Source organism: Ceratotherium simum, chromosome 35 (assembly GCF_057802395.1).
Source record: "Ceratotherium simum simum isolate JZ-2026a chromosome 35, ASM5780239v1, whole genome shotgun sequence".
Taxonomy (NCBI): domain Eukaryota; kingdom Metazoa; phylum Chordata; class Mammalia; order Perissodactyla; family Rhinocerotidae; genus Ceratotherium; species Ceratotherium simum.
The window spans coordinates 16,427,818-16,444,876 of NC_141934.1; the positions used below are offsets into that span (position 1 = coordinate 16,427,818).

Sequence of the window (17,059 nt, forward strand, 5' to 3'; positions counted from 1 at the left end):
TCTGCAGAATACTCAGCAACCACACACATCTCCACAAAGGAGGGGCCTGGGAAAGCTGTGGATGGTTCCAACTAGGCAGAGGATTTGGGCAAAATTAGACCTTGGTGATACAGGATGCCTTGATGGGTGAAGAAGAGTTTCCCAGAATGCACTGCAGGTTATAAGTATTGTGTCAACCAGGCCCAACTAGAGTTTATCATCGCCTTCTCTTCCTTGACCTCCTGGCAAGCACCCCGAGCATTTCCTTATTTCTACCTCATCCTTTCTAAGAGAACGGCTCTCTGAAATTTTCAGATTCATGCGTGGCCAGAGGAGACAGGTCCCTTCCCAGCTGTCAGCTGCGACTTTAGGTTACGTCAACGCTGAATCTCCTGTTTGTCTGTCTGTCCCTTTAGAGTCTCACAAGGCCTTCACATACTTTATCTTATTTCATATCCCCAACAATCCCATGTGGAAGTGGTATTATTTCAAGTTTACCAATGAGAAAACTGTTTCAAAGAAGTCAAGTGACTTTCCCAAAGCCACACAGCTAGGAAGTGGCAAAACTGGTACTCGAGTTCAGATCCAGCTCTTAATCCCTTGCCCAGAAAACTTCCTAGTGTCAAACTGTCTGAAGTCACCTTCCAGCTCCTCCTTGTCGACCTGAGGGAGCGCTGCGTGATTCCATTCAATGCTGGGCTGCTAAATCAGATTCGCTCTTGCTTTGCTCTGTGGCTTTACCCCAGACCTTAACCTCTCTGAGCCTTGGTTTTTCTGTCCCATCTATGGAAGGGACTAGTGAGGGCCACTGTGCCCTCGACTCCCTGAGACCTTGTGTGGACACATGAGAGGACAAAGGTCGTATCAATTCAAGGCCGTGTTTATATAGGTGAAACCGAATCCCAGCTGCTAATCCATGCTGCAGGCTAGCTGGCATCAAAGATGCAGACCTCACTGGAAAGCTGGAGTGCCTCTGTGACATCAAATACTCCCTTATTCCTCGAAGAAACCTACGGTGTCTCACATGCATTCCTGCAGATGTCACTCTGGAGACCAATATATATTTTCCAATGTTCCCCTGATAAAAAGACTGGGTATTTTAGTTTGTCTCCCTCCCCTTAGCAGATCCCCTCCCCCCAAAACCAAGTGCTGCCCAAGGCTGGCGAGTGACCATTTGGTGAATCAATAATGAGGTCTCAAACCAGTGGGGTATTTGCCCGAAACTGGATTAAAATGTGTTGTAGACTGCCCTGAGCTTGTGCCTCCACCTCCCCCAGGTGTCGTGGCCCAGACTGGCAGAGGAGGCTGTGCGCAATACTTACTACACCCCTGGCCGACAGGAGGCTGAGCGTCTGGAGGGGCTGGCTGGGCGGGTGGCTGGACCGGGCCTCGGGGCTGGCCTTGCAGAGGGTCTTGGAGCAGCGGCGGGAGTGTCTTCGGCGGGACTTCCGCCCTTCCTCAGGGGACTGGCCACGGTGCCTGGGGGCAGGGAGAGAGGTCTGAGGGTCTTTTGATGGGGAGCATGGCAGAGAGGTGGTTAGGGACCAACAGGATCTGAGGATGATAGGCTGTGTTTGCATGGACTATGTGGGCATCCATCCATCCGTCCATCCACTCACCCACCCACCCGCCCATTCATTCATTCATTCTCTCATTTGTTTGTTCAACAGATGTTTCTTCATGTACCTGCAGTATTTGGGGGGCTGGGGATGCAGCCATGAAGATGCAAAATGTCCCTATCCTGATTCAGTTTAATGTCCTTCGTGTGCCTGTGTGAGTGTCTGTCTGTCCGTCCGTGTCTGTATGCGACTGTGTGTGCATCTGGGTGTGTCCATCTATGTTTTCATGTGTTTGCCTATAAACGTAACTGCGTATATCTGTGCGTCTTTGTGTATGTGACTTCGCCATCTGTGAAACAGAGGCATCCTATTGACTGTCGCCCAAAAGTTTTGAGAAAAACAAAAAGCTGACAAAAATGACAAAGATGCCTTCTGCAAGCTTGTCAGATTTAGATCTGGCTGTCCTGTCTGCAGTGGAAACCAAAGGAATCTCTGACTCCGTAGAACGGGAATATTTGGACTCTGCAGAGCCCATGAGCTCTGAGCCACAGTAGTCATACAAGTAGCACTTTACTAAGTTGCATGGCACCCCTCTTAACGTGTTTTCACAGTCCTCTCTCCAGTTTGAAGACACAAACAGGGCAGGTATTACTTTCCCATTTTACAGCTAAGGGAGCTGAGGCTCAGAGATGTTTAGGGAACTGCCTGAGGTCACACAGCTTATAAGTGGCAGAATCAGGGCCAGGGCTGAGTTGTCTGTCCCCTGTCAGAACCGATGACTTTGCTTCTTGTTCTGGAGTGTCCCTTTCTGCTCTGGGGCCTCCAGATCATTTTTCTACTGGGTGTGTGCCCCGAGGGCCAGCTCTCAGGTTGTTTCCTTGCCTACTGGAGTGTCCCTTAGTCCAACAGGCACCGGGGAGCTCAGGTGGCAACACCACTAGAAGAGGTGACAGCAGGAGGGCTGGGGCTGGGGTCTGCGTTGTGACCACTTCCCTAAGAGGTAAGTGGCAGGGAGGGGGAGTGCAGCACCTGAGTGTCTGAGGCAGGCCCAGCACCACCTCTGGCCCAGACCCGCAGACCTCAGCTGCTGAGAGCTGATTCAGCCTGAGTCACATAGACCTGGGTCCCTGTCCCAGCTCTGCCAGGCATGTGACCTTGCTCAGACCCCTTTGTCCACTAAGACGCAGTTTTACCAGTGACACATCAGGGATGCAGTGGAGCCCAGTGTGTCAGTGCCCTCCAGACGAAGGCCCCAGGAGCACGCCTGCAGCTGAACACGTGTTTACCGCCCCCGGCAGTGGGGGAGCCGTGCACCCTGGGCGGGGCAGGGGGGCGGCTCTGGACCAAGGTGTTGGCGAGAACCTGTTATGGGCGTATGGTAGGTGGCTTTGGGGAGTGTTTCAGGAATGGGGGCTTTGTTCTGGCTTAGATGCCATCAGAAAGCAGAGCCAATCCTCTGATTGGGTGTCTTCATAAACCTCGTCTAGAAAGAGGGCAGGGTAGATGGAGGCCAAGGCTCTGATTGGCGAAGAAGCAGCAGTCTCTCCCATCAGCCAGGACCGAGAGATGCTGGGCACCCTCGTGTTTTGGACAGAGCTCCTGTCTCCTCTGGGCTCCGACCTGATGACAGAGGCGTCTTGTTTTTGTCATGATCACTCAGGGTCCCAGAGCAGCCTTGTCTGATGTCGACGTTCTTTGAAATTGGTGACATTCAGAGGGAACACCAAGGCCCACCAGCGATAGTACAAGATGCCAGGATCTGCATTTCTTTCTTAAATGCTTCTCACACTCGGCTCCACGTGCGCATCTCCTGGGGAGATTTAAAAATCTCGCTGCCCTGGCCCCACCTCATCTGAATTAAATCAGAGAGTCTAGAGGGTGGGATCCAGGCATCGGTGTTTGTAAAAACTTCCAAGGGGATTACAAAGGGCAGCCCAAGTGGAGAAGCCCTGGTCTAGCTCGCGCTGTTATCGGGATGATTAAGAGAGAAAATGTATTTTTAATTATAGCACAGTGCCTGACACAGAGTAGGATTTAGATAAATATTTCTCCTCCCCTCCTCCTCCTTCCTCTAGACATTCTGATTTAACTGGCATGAGGTGGGGCCAGGACAGGGAGATTTTTAAATCTCCCCAGGTGATGTGAATATGTAGCCAAGTGTGGGAGGCACTTAAGGAAGAAGAAAGCAGCCTCTGCCCTCCGGAAGCTGCCTGGTACTATCAGGTAGGCCTGGGTATTCCCGCTGGATGTGAGCAATTTCAATCATTAACATCAAACAAATCCCTGTTCCTTCTTATTGATCTCCTCGTCCAAAAGAGAACTCTCCTCCCCCTTCTCAGGCCAGGACAGCCAATGTGTCAGCATAGGGGCTGGCCCGATGGCATAGTGGTTAAGCTCTCACGCTCTGCTTCGGGCCTGGGGTTTGCAGGTTCGGATCCCAGGCGTGGACCTACGCACCACTCATCAAGCCATGCTGTCCCACATATACAGTAGAGGAAGATGGGCATGGATGTTAGCCCAGGGCCAATCTTCCTCAGCAGAAAGAGGAGGATCGGCAATGGATGTTAGCTCAGGGCTAATCTTCCTTACCAAAAAAAAAAAAAAAAAAAGAGAGAGAGAGAGAGAGAGGGTCCAGGTTAGGAGAAATCTGACTTGGAAGGGCCTCCGAAGTAAGTTCTTTGTGCTGTGTGGCCTTTCATAGGTTGCTTAGCTTCGCTGTGCTTAGAGCAGCCTTTCGTGAGAGTGCAAAGTCCACAGCCAGACTCCCCAGTTCAATCTGAGCTCTGTCACTTAGTAGCTAAGTGACTAGCAAGTTCCTTAACCTCTCTGTGCCTCAGTTTCCTCATCTTTAAAATGGGGTAATAATAGTACCTGCTTCCTTAGGAAGCATATGTGTTAGCGAATACTGTTGTTGTTCCTATAAGTGGAGGCAGCAGGTCTCTGCAGCCCTTTCTCTACAGGGGTGTGACAAAAGAGCTGCCTAGTGCCCGGCAAGGGGCCGTCCCTCTGCTGGGAGAGGCCCCCCCACCAACAGTCACAGCCGGAGGCAAAGCTGATGATAATGGCATCTTAGACCAGCTCTGGGCAGCGGCTGGGGGAGGGGTTACCTGCTATCACAGCTGGAGGAGCGGGACGCTGAGCTCTGGGACCGCGAGGGGCAGCGGTGGTGGCGATGGCGGTGAGACTTTCGGGGCCGGCTTCGAGATCTGGGGGGGTGAGGAGGAGCGAGTCAGAAGAGGAGGGAGAGAGATTTTGATCTTGTGACACACGTTTTCCTCTTGCACCCGAGTCACTGTCCCTCCCAAAGTTATGCATCTCCCCCCGCCCCACCCCTGCATCACCCAGCTTCCTGCCTGGGAATCCGGGGTCTCTAACTGTACTGAACACAAGTGAGCGGAGAGGGGTGCTCTGGAGGAGACAGCCTGGATGACTCAGGGCCCTCAGCCTGCAGGCCTGATGGGACCATACCCTGGACGGGAACATCACCTCCACATGTCACCTCCCCCTCACCTAAGGCAGGAGTCTCAATTTCAGCCAGCTTCACGAGCCAGTCAGGACCACAACGTGTGATTCAGCCAGGCACTAAAAATATGTCACCCGAAAGGCATGGGCTAAAGAATGAAGTGGCTTTGCCCCCAGAATAGTGGCATGGTAGAAATACAGATGTTTATGTAAAATATTCCTATTTTAAATGTAAGCTGATTTAAAAAAGAGACACTGTTTGGGGAAAACAAAACATATCTGCAGAGTAAATTAGGCCTTTGGGCTGTCAATTTGTAACCTCAGACCTGGAAAATTAAGTCTAAATTCTGAACATCGAGTCAAAAGCCCATTTGCAGAGTAAGTTACAAACATCATCGACAACAAAAATTACAATAACAATAATTACTACCACTACCACTAAAATTGGCATTATTACAGCTCACTTCAGCTCCCTCTAAATAATAATAATAACTCAGTAGTAGCAGCGGCAGTGGTCATTGAGGATTGTCAAGGAATGTCAATGGTTTGGGCCCAGCCAGGAAGCCAGTGGGAGTTAGAGACGACTCTATCAGGAGGTAGCCTGGTTATCCAACAAAAGACTCAGGGATTCTTGTAATGTAACAATCAGACCATATCCTTTCTCTGCTTAAAACCTTCCCATTGCCCGCATGTCAAGTCCCAACTCTGACCTTGACCCCCAAGCACCTTCAGGAGCCAGCCCCTGCCTAGCTCTCCAGCCTCCTTGCATGACATCTCCTGCTCTGGCCTCGAGGCTCAAGCAACTCCAAACTGCCTGTATCCTGGCTGACACATTTCCCGCTTCATGATGTCCTCATGACGATGGTGATGACGACGATGACAATGGTGATGATGGGTAACCCGTATCTAACACATCCTGTGTGCCAGGCACTGTTTCTTAAGCATTTTCCTTAAATAGACTCATCTACTCCTCACAACAACCTATGAAGTTGGTTCTTTTATTGTTCCGATTTCACAGATGAAGAAACTGAGGCACAGAGTTTAAAGCACTTGCCTAACCTGCAGCCTAGAATGGTTACCTCCATTCTCACGCTCAACCCAGACACCCACTGAGCCCTCTTTCCACACCAGGGCTCCCACCGCACCCTAGGCTTCCATCTGCCACCACTATGTCCCCTGTCTGTCTCCTGTGCCCCACTGCCCCACTCCTTGAGCAGGGAGAGTGTCTGGCTAACCTCTGTCCTCAGGCCCGGCACAGGGCTGCCGCATATGAAGGCCTCACTAAGGGATGTTGAGTAAAGGAAGCTGCATCACCCCCGTGGTCACTTGGTTAGAAGCAGCCTTGAGGAGGAACTTGGCAAGAATAACCATCCTTTACCTCAGGATGCCTTTTTTCCCCTTGCTTGTCCCTCTCCTGACTTGTCTTTGGCTTACACAACCTTTCTTGTGTCCTGCTAGCCATTTCTGGGGCTCATCCTCCTTGCTGCCCTCAGGCAGGCAGTCCTGTCTCAGCCACGATCCCTCCCCATGCTCTTTGGGTCTGGGCCCGGCCTCTGGCTCTGTGGCTGTCTGTACTGCAGCCCCACTGGACAAGTGATGCTAAGGTCTCTGAGAATATGCGCTCTGTGCTTAGTGTGAAGGCACACGCAATACATATCACCAATAATTGCCTCTTGACTTGAACAAGCTTAGTGACTGGGAAGTTCTCCCCTGAGCTAATTCAAAGCTCTACTGCTTCCTTCTGGAACGTTCCCCAGGCTCCCGTAGTGGTGGCTGAAATACCCTCCTTCACACTGACCTTGACTGAACGGACCCTTGGGGCAGCAAAGCTGGCGCCCTCCCTCTGAGCCCCTGCCTCCTCTTTTCCCTCCTTGGCAGCCGACTGCCTTTCATCTTATCGCCTTTGATCCTCCCTTTAGAAGCTTCTTGGCGGGAGATAAAATATTAGTTGATTGGAAAATACACGCACTAGCATTTGCAGGGTATAAAGTAGGTGGGTTGTAACCAAATTTACTTTTGATTTGGCTGGGAACTGAACTTCGCAGGCACCGCTGGCTGATTTGAATTTCTACTACCAGTTATCAACCGTGAACCAGCTGGGGCCCCGAGACTGGGGTTGGAGCTTCAGTGCCGTCTCCATGCTGTAAGCCCCAGCAGCCGGGGCTCGGACGCATATGCACGCTCAGGCATGTGCATGCACGTGGTCATGCCCCCTTGACCACTCGTGCACACACAGCACACACGTGTGCACAGGTTAAAACCACCCACACCCTCCATATGTGTAATGCACGTATATTAATAAGCAGTGCATACAGAGTGCATCGAATTTGCACACAGTAGCAGACTGCACCAACACACACACCGTTCATGTTCACGCTCACATAAGCACGGGCATACATAATGCATTCGTGTGAATGCAAATATATACCACACACATTATTTATCCACATTGCGTACACACAGTGCCCACAAATGTTTGCATGATGGAAAAATGTAGACACTTAAAAACAATGCATACTACACATATACACACACATACAAATATATACTCTGCATGCACAGGCACACAGAATTCACATATAGTGGGCATGTCGGGCACACAGGTGCACACCATTCACTTTCATGCACACACAAACACACATGCATATGCATATCATATACACAACCTTGTGCACTCGCGCATACCCAAACCCACAAAGGAACCGAGTCCACAGTCAGTTCCGTCTTGCCCTTCCTTTTTGCCTCTCACCCACCCGCCCTCCTCTGCCTCTCCCTGTTTATTGGCCGCTCGAACCCTGGCTGTTAAGAGGCCAGGTCCTCCACCTCCCCTAGCTGGAGAGAATGTTCCAGGCGGAATCTACTTACTGTTTTTTGTGCCTCTTCTCTTCCCTTCTTTTGCTTTTTGGGCTAGAGGAGCTAAATAAGAAATAACCAATTAATTGAAAGATGCAAAATTCCGGTTAAGGTTAAAAATAAACAAGTAGTTAAGATGCTTAACACACAGTGGCCACTAGATCCAGGCAATTTTGGAACAGACGCTGATCATTTCTAAATGATCAGCTAACAGAGCAGTCGCTGCCAACTTTTTCACCCAGCAGGTTCAGCCAGAGACAGCGACCCACACATATAGACTGAGGATGGGGTGCAGAGGATGCTAAAGTCAGCTTTGATAGGTTAATAATAACAGCAGTTATAAAGGTAACGATAATAATAGCCGCCGTTTCTCGAGGCTCAATTATAGGGTGGGCACTCTGCTAAATACTTTTTGTAAAAATTTCATTTTATTCTTCCCACAGTCTAGGGGTAGAGGCACAATTTAATAAGCACTCATTTTACAGATATGGAAACTGAGCCTCAGATGAGCTAAAAAACTTGCCCGGGATCACACAGATGAGGTGGGACGTGGCTACAGACCATGGGTCCCCAGATCCCATGCTCTTCTTGATTGATGTTCCATCAGTCTCTGAGAGTAGAGAATGGACTATCCAGCGAGGTATTCTGAAGCCTCACGAAGCTTGGCAGATTCTAAAATGTTCTGCTCATGAATATTCAAGTACCCGGGCTGTTTTTTTTTAAGTCAGAGGGCTGGGGTGTGGGTAGAGTGGACAATGATGCCTCAGGGTCGTATGGAAGGAAATAGAGGCCCCAGAGGGCGAATGCTATTTGGTAGTTCACGCCTGACTGGCTTCAGAGGGTCACCAAGAACCCCTTACTGGCCGAGGTCGTGGGAAGGGGAAAACTGATTTCATCCAGTTTCACCCAGCTGCAGGATCTATCTCTGCATTTGAGACTCAGCCTGGGGAGTGAAAGAGCCCGGGACCCCACTGAAAGATCCAAGCTCATGTCCAGCTCTGCTGCTTAGTTGCTGTGTGACATCAACCTGTCCTCTCCAAGACCCGGCTTCCTTGACCATGAAATGGGGCCATTGCTCAGGCTGTTGGGCTGAGAAGATGGATGATGTGGGTAATCAATGTCTACTTGTTAATTGATTGAATGCAAAGGCTTTGTACTCTGCCAACTGCTCTGTTGTTATTGTTATTTAAGAAGCCACTGCAGGGGGTCCTGATCCTCTGTCTGGAAGATCTGGGTTTGAGTTTTGGCTCTGCTATCCTCCAACTGTGTGTCTGTGGACATGCCTGTCTCATCTCCTGTCTGAGTCTCAGTTTCTTCATCTGTAAAATGGGAATAATAAACATATCCACTGCACAGCGTTGTGATGGGGATTACTGGGGGTTAAATACACACACACACACACACACACACACACACACACACGGAAAGAGCTTAATGCAAGATCCAATTTACAGGGAGTACCCCGTAGGTGACAGCTTTATCTGTGGTCACCCAGTGTATAGTACGACTTGGCCTCTGTCCCTCAGCTAGGATCTGGGGAGGCTTTGTGGGGGTGGCTGGGGCTGATGCTTCTCTACATGCCCCCACCCAAGATTTCAACCAGTGGTTAAACAGACTCTGGCAAGGGGAGGGAGACTTTCCAGGGAGGGGCATCAGTAGGGGCTGGTCCAGGAGCAACCATCTGGCCTGATGGAAGTTGAAAGCTAGCTTGGAACTTTCAGGGAAACCAGCCCCAGGCCTTCATTTTGGAGGGAACTGAGGCCCAGGAAGATGAAGGGGGCGTGGCCAAGAACACAGAGGCGGAGACTGAGAGCTGACCCCAGAAGCTGCCTAAAAGCAGGGAGCTAAAGCAAGCAGCCAGGGCCAACAAGATTCTTACCTGTGCCTTCTCCTCTTGGAGAATGACCTGGTTCAAGGAAATAAAAGGAAGGGAGAGAGGGAGGAAGGAAAGAAAAGAGAGAGGGAAGGAGGGAAGGAGGAAGGAAGAAAGACACCGAGGGAGGGAGGGAGGGAAGGAAATAAATACAGGTGAGTTTGAGGTGTCCTTTCCTGAGATGAATGTATCAGTGCATTTGTGAGCAGGCTACATGGGGGACACACAGGCGATCCTCCTCCTCTCTTAGATTTCAAAGAATACAAAGATCATATGGGAACCATTGCTTTGTATTTTGAACTTCCAGGTCAAAGGTTACCAATGCTTCAACCCTCACTCACAGTTGGCAGTAAGCCTGTCCCGGATGAGATTGGATGAGGGGGACATAAGAGAGAGTCTGCTACCTCCTTACCTCCCCTAAGTCTCCTCTCATCTTTCCTCTCCCTAGTTGTGGATTCATCATCACCATCATCATCTTCATCATCACGGGACAACCAGCTTCCATATGTGGAACTCCTACTGTATGCCAGGCTCTGTGCTAAGCATCTCACACACAATCTCATTCAATCTTCCCCCAAACCCTGTGAAGTAGTACTAGCAACCATGTTACAAAGATGCTGAAGCTCAGAGAACTTAGTTAAGTTGCCCAGGGTCACACAGCTTCACCAACTCCTACTCATTCTTTGGAGCTCCAAAGATGTCATCTTCTCCTTGTAGCATTTTCCGATCCCCTCAGGCTGGTTGGGTGCCTTCCCTCTGCTCCCACAAGCCCTGGGTGAGCTTCTGAGCTTAGCCTTCTTATAGGACAGACCTCTGCATAATATGATTATCCATTTTCCCCACTAGAATGTGAGCGACTCAAGGGCATGGGTTTTGTTCCCAGGGCCCAGAATCCTCATGGCCCATAGTGGGTATTCAATAAACAGATATGAAAAATGGGAATTTTTTCTTTTTTAACTCTAAAGTCTTGTTATTTGAGAGGAGAAAAAAAATAATCTCAACGCATCCCTTATCCCTAGCTCCTACGTCTTAAAAAGTCAACCATCATTAACCAAACATTGCAAGAAGTTGGACCAGAAGTAGGGTGGTGTTCAGTGGTGAGGGTTTGGGAAGGGTCAGCAATATTATTTTCCCTTACTAATCAACCTCTTTATGATCCTCCTTCCCTCTAAACCTCCAACCCCTGGGCCGACTGTAGCCAGCAGAAAAAGCCTGTTTCCAAACTTCTGGCACAGTCTTTTTCTCATGAGAAGAAACCTTTGAGTGAGAAGCCACTTGGCTCCCAAGATCCAGATATAGAAAAATGCTTCCCCCTCCCCCATCTGACCCCTAAACTAGGACAAATTGTTCAGCATAGGAAGGGGGCAAGATGGCGGTCTACAGTCTTGGGCAGGCCATTGCCTCTACCAAGGACTCCATGTTGGGAAAGGTTTCTAACACCTAATTAACAACATTTCCCTAATTGGTTTGCCCATGTCTTGTATTAAGCACAAACTCAGCATCAACCAGAATGTCCGGGCCGGTGGTGGACATAATCGGTGAGACCAAACTGAGCTGAAACCTTTCTGGCAACAACGACTGAGACGTGACCACAGCCCTAGATAGGGAAAGGCCGCGTTGAGGCAACTTTGAATCAGGGGTGAGATGCAGGGGAAAACCCCAATGACCTCTTATCTTCTGTGCTGTTGTGGTTGTTTAATTGCACAAGTAATCCACCAGTGATGGAGGAAAATCGGAAGATACAGATACACAAAAATAAAATATAAGCCACTCTGTCCCTGTCATCCACAGCCAACCACAGCAAATAACTTCTACAGGAGCTTCAAACTCCCTGTCCTCAGGGGCCAAGCAGCCTTCATAAACGTGTATAAATGGGGGCAGCAGGATAAGTGAGGCCTGCAGCAAACCAAAGCACCCCCACTCTGTCCAAATGCACAGCAGCTCCTCAGCTCCAGCTGAGGGTCGCCCGTGGGGAACCGGTCCAATGAAGACGGACCTTCTGATTTTACAGAGGAACTGGAATGTTTGATTTTGTATTGCAAAACCTTCCAATTATAAAATGATGGCTCGGCCCACGAACCACAGATTGTGAGCCCTCTGGTGCGTATCCTTCCAGTCTTTTTTTTTCCCGACAAACATACGTGTGTGCGAGTGTGTGAGTGTATGTGTGTGCATGTGTATAGAGTGGGCATCTCTTGGAACATGTTAACAGTTCACAGTGCCCCTTGATGGCTGTCCACGAGGGTAGACAATCCCAGCAGCCATGTTTTCCGGGATCCCACCCCCCCGGGACACAGTTGGACCAACCAGAAAGGCCTTTCCTTGGGAATCTGGAATAAGCAACAAGGCGGAAAGACTCAGTGATGTTTTGTGGCTGAGCCTGCAACCTGGAGAGAGGGGGACAGGGTACAGCCCTGTCTCCCCACACGGGCTTGGGAGCTGTGCATCCCTCGTGGGTGCGCTCAGCTCTCCACTCCCTGGTTCTAGCCTCCCCGTCAGGCCTGCCTGGTCCCTGACCACTCCGGTCTCCTTATAATCACATCCCCCTTCTGGCCTGAGTCAACTTTAGTGGGCCTCTGGTCTTTGCAACTGGGGTCCCAAGTTATAAAGATACAAATAAATAACAATTCATAGATGTGTATTTTACATAAATGAAATGATAACCTTCCAATGACTTTTTGGCACCATCTACTCTCACCTGAATCCCCAACCCACCTGGGACATCCTGTTCTCAGAGGAGGAAGGACCATACCTGTGTCGCTTATGTTTCTTGGAACTTTTCTTCTTCTTTTTCTTCACGGGCGACGGGCTGTATGACGGGGACCTGCCAGAGGAGGGAGGCACCTTCAGAGGGAGGCTTTTAAAGACCGGGATTGGTTTCAAAGACCCTTCTCCAGCCCTCGTACGGGGTCCCAGCTCTCAGTAACACACATCAAGGATAATGTCAATACTAATATTAGCCTGCATTTGTTTTCAACGTTATCATGTGTTTTATATACGTTATCTCACTTAATCCTTCCACACACTTCTTGGGTAAGTACAATAGCTATCTTCCTTTTTCAGATGAAGAAAGTGAGGTTCAGACAGGTCAAGTGACTTGCCCGAAGACACACAGCTAGGAGGTGGAGAAAGTGATTCAAACTGAAGCCTCTCTGACCCCAGGGACCTTGCTGCCAATCACTCTAGCCCCCCATAGCTGCCCTCCTGGTCAGGCCACAAATATTTCCTTTTGTCTGCTGTTCTCCTCGACTCTGGGCCCCTCCTCTCATACACTTTAGGTCTCTCCTCTGCCCCACCCTGTTGTCTCCCTGGTAAGATGGAGCCCCTGGAGGAGATCTCACCAGCCTGTGGTCAGCATGGCTGGTGCCATCAGGGGCTACCTGAGAAACAGAGCTACCCTAGGACCATGACTGTGACGCGAGACTGAGGTTCAGGTGACCTGAGTTGCAATCTTGACTCTACCACCAACTCAGGAAGTCACCTTGGGCATGTCACTGCTCATCTCTAGGTCTCTTATTCCCCCACTGACAAAACACCAAGGTTGAAGCAGATTAGGAGTTGCAAACTCAGTGCCAACAGGGGCCTCTTAGCATAAATGGGTGAAGCAGGCTGGCCGTGAGACAACAGGGAGTGGTGGGGACTGTGGTGAACCAGAGAGCATCTGACGGAAGGGTACGGCTGCTTCACAGATCAGCCGAGGGTCCTGTGTGGGAATGCAAGCCCGGGCTTCCAGGACACCTGCCTTTTCAATAGAAATTGCCAGAAAAAAACATATTTTCATATGAAATCTCCTGTTTTTTAAATGTTGGCCACCAGTTAAAAACACAAAAAACACTTTATGGGTCAAACAAAACATGTCTGCAGGGGAAAATGCAGGGTTGAGAACAACCTGACTCTTAGGGAATCACAGCTCTGTCCCCAAACTAGTGCTCAGTGGACGTTTATTGAATGACAAGTGAGTTAGGGAAGTCTGGCGGCTGCCATTTCCTTCTTGGAAGTGTTCTTCTGCCCACCCCTAAAGTCAGGAAGCTCAAGCCACTTGCCGAAGTCCCACCCCTCACCCTACAACTCAGGGTCTTCATTCACATCTCCCTCTAGGTGCTTTCTGGGCAGGTCCCCTTAATGGGGTGAGGAGAAAACCAGGAAGTTGGGGCCTGAGTCGTCCAGACACTGCTCTCTGCTGCCCCCTGCAGGCTTCTTCAAATACTGCCTCCGAGGTTTGGTGTGATTTTTGACTGGCCCCTGGAAGGTCTCTGCCTTCCCCTCTGGGTCTGGACCACTGGACGTGCTTTTAGTCTAGTGAGTGGCAGCCTAGAAGAAAATCTGGAAATCTTTTTAAATACAAAAAAGTTTAAAGGAATTGTACATAGAAAAGAATTCATAGGGTACAAAAGAGTCAATAGCAGGCAAAAAATATAAAGTCCGTTATCCTTGGCATTCAACTTGCTAGGTGGGAGTGGTTGAGGATCCCGGGATCAAGTCCCTGTAGCGTCTGTCACCCCCTCTCTGTGCCTTTCTCTTCTCATCTCTAAAATGGGGATAATAGTTATAAGTTCTGGGAATGTAATGCACAGCATGGTGACTATAGTTAACAATATCATAGTGTAGATTTGAAAGTTGCTAAGAGATTAAATCTTCAAAGTTCTTATCACAAGAAATAAAAATTCTAACTATGTGAGGTGATGGATGTTAACTAAACTTATTGTGGTAATCATTTCACAATATACATATATCAAATCATTATGTTGTATGCCTTAAACTAATACAATTTATATGTCAATTATATCTCAATAAAATTGGAAAAATTTTTTAAAAAATAAAATAAAAATAAAATGGAGATAATAATGCTGATCTGATAGATTGTGTTCAAGGGTAAAAAATGTTCATGGTGCTCACGGTATTTAGCACAGACCTCCACACAGAGTAAGTTTTCAAAAAAAAAAAATCAATATTCATGGTCATGACTATGCTTTCGATTAATTGGTCATTTATTATGTGTCAGACACTGTGACAGCTGCTAGCACATCCATTTTCTCATCTAATTCTCACAAAACCCCGAGAGGTAGGTATTAGCACCATTTTATAGAAGTGGAAACAGACACAGAGAGGTGAAGTGACTTGCCTAAGGTCACACAGCTAGTTAAGAGGCAGAGAGGGGATTTGAACACAACGGGAGTCGCTGTTTGACTCTGAAACCCATATTACTCCTCTTTTGTCCCTTTCCCCATCTTCAAGGTTCCATCTCCCCTAGGCGCCTTCACCTCCTTCTCTTCTTCCTGGTGGATTTCTTCTTCTTCTTCTTTCCCCTGGAGGAAGGCGGTGGCGTCAAGTCTTTGTCTCGGGAGGCACTGTGGGGAGCACAGAGTCATTGTTAGAGGACCCAGGGTCCCCCAAGCCCCCCACCAGGACTGTTGCAGCTGTGGAATAAGGACCCAGTTCCTTGGAGGATGAAGGACCTGTAGCGAATACCTAATTATCACCTCATGGCTGACTTGGTCACACTTCAGATTAAGTGCCTTAAATAAGGAGTGAATGCCAACCTAATGAGACAGACGCTGTACGTTACCCAAACACCAATTGATTATTTAAAACAGACTTGTAGAGGTTAACTGCTCCTTAATAGATTTATCATTGAACTTGCAAATGGCTCACCTTGGTAAATAAATCACTTTTTAAATAATTAATCGGCAGTTCAGCACTCCCCCTCCCCAACACACCATGTCAGTAGTTCCTGCTGGAAATGTAATAGGAGGCAGAAGATATGTTAAAGTAGGAGCTGATTATTAAAAGTATATTTGCCGAGGTCTAATGTAACGAGATACATATCTTCTATTGCCTCACAGAACCCCCAAAACCTTGGCTCTTCAGGAATAATTATTTCCTGTTCAATTAAATTCAAATGCTCAGGCCGAAGTTAAATGAAGTCAAGTTATCTCCTTTTATAATTGGGGCAGCCTCCAGAGATGTTTTTAAATATTATCCCATGGCAAAAGGAGATGGTTTGAGATGAAAAAACTGGTTGGGAATTGAAATATGCCAACCCAGTTCCTCCTCACTGGGAAAACATAACATTAATAATAACATTATTGTCATTATTAGTAACAACACCACTGTCATCTATTCACTTATTATGTGCCAATGTTTTATATACTTTGATGCTCGCAAAAACACTTTGAGGGTGGTACGATTTTTATCGTCTCATTTTATAGGTGAAGAAAATCAGGCTCAGAAAGTTGACTTGGCTTACCCACGTTGGCACAGTTAGGAAGCATCCAAGCTGGGATTTGAATCAAGGCTTGTGTGCTTCCTACCCTGAGAGCTTTCACACAAAACCAGCTGCCTTCTCAAACTGGTTTGTGTGGCTGATCTTTTGGAAATCACTCAGCTCTTTACAGAACATCATAAAATGCTGCCATATTTAATCCCATCCTAAGAATCTGGATCATTATGATTAGTAGAAAAAATGATCGTCATTAGAATATATGTTAAGGTCTCTGCATCTCCCATAAATAAAATCATATAGCTATGTCTATAACATTTTCAAGAGTCACTTTTAGCAGGTTAAAAATAAATATCATAGGGATTAAGTACCCAGCTACTTATGACACTTACAAAGCACAAAGCACGGTACACGCATATCCGGGAAGCAAGCAGCCTGCTTGTGTAAACATCGTGGGCACTTCCCAGTTTCCCCTTCAACAGGCGCTTGACACAGAGTAAGAGCCTAATAAATATTTGCCGAGTGACCAAATGAGGGATGAATGGATGAAACAATTTAGTCACTTGTTAAATCATCTTGTTTCCTATAAACATCCCAGTGTAACAGCTGCCAGGAATTTGAGGGGAAAAAAAAAAGAAACAAAAACACTTAAGGGAGACGTACTTAAGGAAAAAAAATATTTTAAAAGTATGTCTTATAAAACAAAGAAAGCTCTCATCGTTTTAAGTGGTAGGGTAAAACTGAGAAAGCCCTTGAATTTGGATAGATTTGAGGACTGTGAGGGGAGATAATCAACCCCCTCCATGAATCCTAAATGTTTTACCCAGGTGGGTCTGCATTTCCTCTGCCCCTTTCTTTCCCCTGCACCAGTTCTCCTAGGTGTCCCCTCACAGCGGGGCCAGAAGGGCCAGAATGGTGGCTAAGTACACGGCAGTTACATAAGCAGCAGTCAACTATGCGGCAAGTAAGTATATGGTGCTTCAATACGCAGCGGTCAAACACGCCGAGGGTAAGTATGCAGCGATAAAGAATGCTGGCTCTAGAAACAGACACACCTGGATTTAAATTCCTGTTCACCTAGCTCAGCGACCTCTCTGAGTATCATTTTCATCA

The 17,059-nt window shown here is 48.1% G+C and overlaps 1 protein-coding gene across 1 annotated transcript in view; it reads right to left on the bottom strand.

Moving 5' to 3' along the window:
• The window catches only part of SRRM4 (serine/arginine repetitive matrix 4), a 149,089-nt gene that overhangs the window by 24,287 nt on the left and 107,743 nt on the right, over window positions 1-17,059 (bottom strand). Inside the window, exons 3-8 of the mRNA XM_004430125.3 lie at window positions 14,988-15,074; window positions 12,479-12,550; window positions 9,733-9,759; window positions 7,866-7,916; window positions 4,646-4,744; window positions 1,302-1,458 (exon numbers count right to left, since the gene is read on the bottom strand). Of these exons, the coding sequence (XP_004430182.1) occupies window positions 1,302-1,458; window positions 4,646-4,744; window positions 7,866-7,916; window positions 9,733-9,759; window positions 12,479-12,550; window positions 14,988-15,074 (493 nt within the window). The remainder of the gene's footprint in view (window positions 1-1,301; window positions 1,459-4,645; window positions 4,745-7,865; window positions 7,917-9,732; window positions 9,760-12,478; window positions 12,551-14,987; window positions 15,075-17,059) is intronic.